The 6,000-nt window shown below is 40.1% G+C and overlaps 1 protein-coding gene across 1 annotated transcript in view; it reads left to right on the plus strand.

Annotated features, from left to right (window-relative positions):
• MED13L (mediator complex subunit 13L) overlaps positions 1 to 6,000 on the plus strand; it is a 296,775-nt gene that overhangs the window by 249,241 nt on the left and 41,534 nt on the right. Inside the window, exon 14 of the mRNA XM_027773092.1 lies at positions 5,467 to 5,687. Within this exon, the coding sequence (XP_027628893.1) occupies positions 5,467 to 5,687 (221 nt within the window). The remainder of the gene's footprint in view (positions 1 to 5,466; positions 5,688 to 6,000) is intronic.

Genomic DNA, 6,000 nt, shown 5'->3' on the forward strand with positions numbered 1-6,000 from the left:
GAACCTATAAATGTAGTGCTGATTTACTCAGATGTAGAAGTGGGAAGTATTCAGAGATTGGATTTTGACAGCTTTAGTGGATCCATAGCTTTGTAAAATATGCAAAGCTTTCTCAAGCATGACATGGATGAAAATGAATAATGATAGCCAGGCAGTTGCTGTAGTTTTTTTTTAATTAAACATTTTTCTTTTTTTTTATTACCCTGCACTGCAGAATTTTACAAACATAGGACTTCCCAGATTAAAAGAAACTATATTAGAATAGATACATATGGAATGGGTCAGACGAGTGAATTTTCTTCTTGTATTGAGCCAGTTAATACTTTGCCTTTTTTTGGCATGAGGTCATAAGTAGCAGTGTGAAATATTAAAATGTTGGAGAACTTGTCCAAGCTTATTCACTCACAGACATCCTGCTGGTTAGTGTCATCATTCAGTAATGTATACTGTGCACTCAGTCCTTTGTCTCATTTTTATTTAAAAAAGAATTATCTCATAAAGAAGCTACCCAGAGTTTTCTGATAAGGTACAGATTACTGTAAAAACTAATGAATTTGAAATAGAGCATACACATATTAGCACCAAGAAAACACAAGAGTCAAGATCTGATTAATATGTGGCAAGAATGAATGAACGTGTGTTTTTATTAGGGGAAGTGGCAGGGGAGTCATCCTCCTGAGAAGTACTGTGTCTGTAGCCTAGAAACAGTTTTCATCTTTGCAATAGCCTTGCTGGACGTTGAGGTGGGAAATGGGCACATTATAGAACGTAACGTCAGCAATAGCACTGTCTGGGGAAGTACAGAGAATCATGAGTGGGAGCCAGCCACATGACAGGTTTTCCATTTTACAGTGGTCACGCGAATGTTTCATTTAACTTAATGTATCCAAAATAGTATAGTTTTTATATGTAACCAATGTAGAAGATACATTCCGTTCTTTTGTTGTTTTTGTACTGAGTCACTGGGTCCAGTGTGTGCTTTGCATATGCAGCCTGCCTCAGTTTGGCCAAGCCTGCTTTTCAGTACGCAGTCCCTACTCACTGCATGTGACTAGTGGATACCATGTTGAAGAGCCTAGGTTCGTAACTATTTGTGTACGTAATAAAGAAGAAAACGATAAATAGTAACACACAGGTTTTATTTAGCATCATGTCTATGTTAAGGTAGTATTGCCTTACACTGAAGTAAAAAAAAAAGTTTTATTTTTTAGGCTTTGTCATTAACCAGTTGCTAGTGGAAATTTTTTGTCTTTAAAAGCATGTCATTCTGAATTACTAGTCTTTAGAAGGCAAAATGAGAGTTGGATTTTTGAGTTGACTTCATAATTCTCCAAGAGCACTTGGTATTTGCAAAAGACTCTGCTAGGTGAGGAGATATGAGAAGTCAGCCATTCTCTCTGTTGGAGGGCTTCCATCTGTTCATGAATACTGGCAGTTCAGGGGAGGAGATGGTTGGTGTTTGTATTGAATTCCAGCCGAAGTGCAGTCATCTTACAGGATAGGCAGACATCGCACCTGCAGTTCCTACTGTCACCTGTTCCCATACACACGTTAGCCATTCTCTAGAGGAAGACGGAAGAGGCAACCCATGTGGCTCTGCTTTGGAAATAGACAAAAGTATTTCTCTGGGTGTGTCTTTCTTTAGCTGTAACCGCTTTGAGTTCCGTTCCTTTGATAATCTCAAAATGTCTTTAGGGTCATCTCTTTTCAGGTATTCCCTGTAGCTTAACAATAGTCCCACCCTTTTCAGTCAGTCTAGAATTGGAGATAGGAGTGACTAATGTGTGCTGACTTCATCACTTCACGCACAGAGTGTTTACGTGGCCGTGGCAAAGTGTTCACTTCCGTACGTACATTATTTCATTTACCATTCACAAGGAGTGTGAGATTGGCATTCACATTTTCCAGACAAAGAAAACTGAAGTTAGAGAGATTGAGTCTTTCTTAATATTCAAGATTGGCCAAGATCACTTTTTTTTTTGGAGAGGTTTTCGCTATAGGGTGCGTGCACTCGCCAGACAGACAGAGAGAGACATAGAGACAGAAAGCGAGAAGTCCCCCCCTGGGGGGATGGTCATGCCGCAATCCCTTCTCCTCCATTCTCCTCTTGGGATCTTGGGCACGCACGCACATGTGCCCGGTGTGAATTTTAAGCCACCGGGTCCGGGACGCGAACCGCGGTCGACTATGTGGGAGTCCAGCGACATAGCCATTACGCCAACTGCTGGTTCCCGCCAAGATCACTTTTTAAAGTGAATCTCTAGCAGATGAAATTTTATCTATGCAGTTTTTTTTTTTTTTTTTTTTTTTTTTTTACCTTTGATAAAAATTTAACAGGGTAGCTGATACTCTGAAAATCCATACATGAAGGGGTCTTTAAAAAGTTTATGGAAAGTCTGTATTGAAAAAAAAAATAGTGCATGAATTTCAAGTATTTTTGCACCAAAATAAACCCATAGTTTTTTTTTGGGGGGGGGAGGGGCTCTAGAGCATGTGTGCTTGCGAGAGAGAGAGAGAGAACGAGAGAGAGAAATCGCCTCCAAGGGGGCATGGCCATGCCACAGTCTCTTCTCTTCTATCCTCCTGTTGGGAATTTAGACACTCAAGCACAACTGCTCAGTGTGATTTTCTAGCCCGCTGGGTCTGGGACTTGAACTGCAAAGTCAGCCATGTCAGATATATTACCTTAACCTCCATATCACCTGCTGGCACCAGACTCATACTTTAGACTCTGTTCCCTGGACTTTTAAAAAATAATTATTTATTTATTTTATTTATCAATTTTTACCATTTGCTATAGAGCATGCACATTCACCAGAGAGCGACAGAAAGAGAGAGAGAGAAAGTAAGAAGGCAAGCTGCCAGGACCAGGACTTGAGCCGAGGTTAGCCATGTGGGAATCCAGTGCCTTAACCACCATGCCACTGTTGGTCCCTCCACAGATTTTTTGAAACCCTCTCATGACTGTATTAGGTAGCATCAAAGAAGTCAGGAAGCCCTAAGTGGAAAGTGCTTTTATTATATTTCTTAGAGGAAATGTAAAAACTAGTAGGTTTTTTTTTCTTTGAGAGGTTTTTGTTATAAGGCGTGTGCTCTTGCCAGAAAGAGAGACAGACAGAAAGAGAGAACCCCCCCCAACCCCTGGGGGAATGGCCCACGCCGTAATCCCTTCTCCATTCTCCTCTCAGGATCTTGGGCACGCACACACACGTGCCTAGCATAAGTTTAAGCCACCAGGTCCAGGACTCGAACCACAGTTGACCATATGGGAGTCCAGCGACAGCCATCACACCAACTGCTGTTCCCTAGAAAAACTAATTCAATTAAAACCATTTTGGGTAAAATCTTTCACCATAGAATACTTGTAAGTAAATGTAAAACTATATCTGATCTCATTATTTTAACTTGAAGATAATTTGTATAATTTTTATATTTCCCAAAGATCTACATCAGTGATAAAGACCTTAAGGCAATGTGACTTTGAAGATTTCATGAAGAGAATCATAGTTTAAAATATGGCACAAATTAACTTGACATTAAATGTAATTTTTGGCTTGAGGAAAGGAATAGAGACTAAAGGTTAAAGGTGATGGCTGTATTTTAAGTATAACCTGACTGTATTAAAGTCTTCAGCTTTTTTTTAAAGGAAAACGTACTGATCTGGTTGCTGGTACATTTGAATAGCTAGTGTCTTTGGTAGTTTCTTGTTGGACTTGGTTTATATCCATATTTCTATAATTGTTACATTCCTTAAGGGTGGAATGTTCTTATAGCAAAAAGGTGCCTTGGAAATCAGCTTGAGGGGTTTCACTGAGTTGAGTTCCTTTTTCTTATTTCCCTTAGAAGCAGCAGGTGCCATTTTGTCTAATGAAATCTTGTACAGAATCTATTATAGACAGTGAGTAGAGGTGTAGCTGGTCTAGTGGAAGTGAAAGGATCTGAAACCCTGTGTGCTGGCTTCTCCGTCATGTTTTACAGGTAGCACCTGAGGCCAGGAGAGGGTAAATGGCTTGGGATTGTATAATTATTTGGACTGGGAGGCAGAGTGAGGGATCTGGTCCAGAAGCTCTCCCTCCCCTCACAAATAAAGGGGAGCAAGCAGACCTGTTGATCACAGTTTTGAACAACAGAATCACACACCCAGGGTAGCCTTCCCTGTTAGATAAAGGAGCCTGACCCAGCAAAGCTATGCCCCAATTCCCTAGTGTGTAGACCCCCACCCACTGTGCCTCCTTTACACAGCTCTGCCTCCAACTAGCCTAGGGCTGAGCAGGATACAGTTCTGTACTAATTTCTGATTCAGAGCCGAAAGTCAAAGCTCAGTCTCTTCATGGTTACTACTGCCTTTAAATGGCATAGTAGCTAGAAAGAGCAATAGCATGGGAAATTGAGGCATCAAATACAATTCCAAATCACCAATTTAAACTTTGGCTCCAAACTTGTTAATCATTTGCTGCAGAGAATGCCCTCTGGTGGCCAAGGTTTTCAACCACAACTTGCATTTTAGTCCATTACTCCTATTTTTAAGTATAAAAGTAGTAATAATAAGCCAAAGTTAGTGATATTGGTTACTCTGGGTATATTAATGCAATTAAGAAAAAAAGATTGGTAATCGTCTTTCAGATTATTTTTTTTTTAGAGAGATTTCAGCTATAGGGCATGTGCACTCACCAGCGAGACAGAGACAAAAAGTGAGAAATCACCCTCACTTGGGGTGGGGAGATGGCCACACCACAATCCCTTCTCCTCCATTCTCCTCTTGGGATTTTGGGCACGCACCAACACGAGCCTGGCATGAGTTTCAAGCCACCAGGCCTGGGACTTGAACCGTGATTGATTACATGGGAGTCCATTGATGTGACCATTACACCATCTGCTGGTCTCCAGAGTATTTCTTAAAGGAACTATTAAGTTTCATCTTAACATCAATCTGAATCATTTTAATATCCATCTGAAAAGAGAGTTTTAAACCATTTCCCCAAAAGCAGGTATGATTGTAGTAGTTTTGTTAGACTAACTGAATGATCCTACTACATAGAAACCACCATTTTGACTCCAGTTATATTTTCGGTAATATTTCATATGCACTTGCAAGCAGGATAGAATTTATGATATTATCCTCCATCTACTTGCTTCTACAACAGTTTCTACTTAATTCATCTTAGAATTTTCAGTAATCAGTTGTTGGGAGAAAAATGTATGTTGTGTAGACTTTGTTCACTTAGCTAATATGAAATCAGATAAAAAAGCATCAAGAGGGAGGTAGTAAAGTTCCAGAGAAGAATAATTTTGGCTGATGATCTTCATAGAGGCTTCCATTATTAATGTTCTTTTATAGAACTGATGGGACTATTCATTTGACATCATCTTGGTACTAAGTATGTTGCCTGAACATAAAGTAGGATTTTTTAGAAGGCCAACCTGTTAAAATGATTTTTGATTTTTTTTTTTTTTTTTTTTTTTTAGCAGTTGCAGACTTGCAAAGGATGTTCCCCACCCCTCCATCTTTGGAACAGCACCCCGCGTTTTCTCCTGTGATGAATTATAAAGATGGAATCAGTTCTGAGACAGTGACAGCATTAGGCATGATGGAGAGCCCTATGGTCAGTATGGTTTCAACACAACTCACAGAATTCAAAATGGAAGTAGAAGATGGATTAGGAAGTCCCAAGCCAGAGGAAATAAAGGTAATTTTCAGTATAGTAACTTTCTCATGGGTGGGTGGTTTCCAAGTAGATTCATATACATCTTGCTGGCAGGTGGCATGGTGGTTAAGGGCACTGGACTCCCATATGCCCGACCACGGTTTGAGCCTGGACCTGGCGGCTTGCTTTCTCACATTCTCCTTCTCTCTCTCTCTCTCTATCTTGCTTTCTCTTTCTCTTTCTCTCTCTGGCCCTCTCTGTTCAGATTAAAATAAGTAAATAAACAAACAAAACAATTCTTTAAAAAATTTAAATTGGGGGGGGGCAGCAGTTAGCCTAATGGCTATGTCACTGG

The sequence above is a fragment of the Tupaia chinensis genome, unplaced genomic scaffold (assembly GCF_000334495.1).
Source record: "Tupaia chinensis unplaced genomic scaffold, TupChi_1.0 Scaffold000320_1, whole genome shotgun sequence".
Classification (NCBI taxonomy): Eukaryota; Metazoa; Chordata; class Mammalia; order Scandentia; family Tupaiidae; genus Tupaia; species Tupaia belangeri.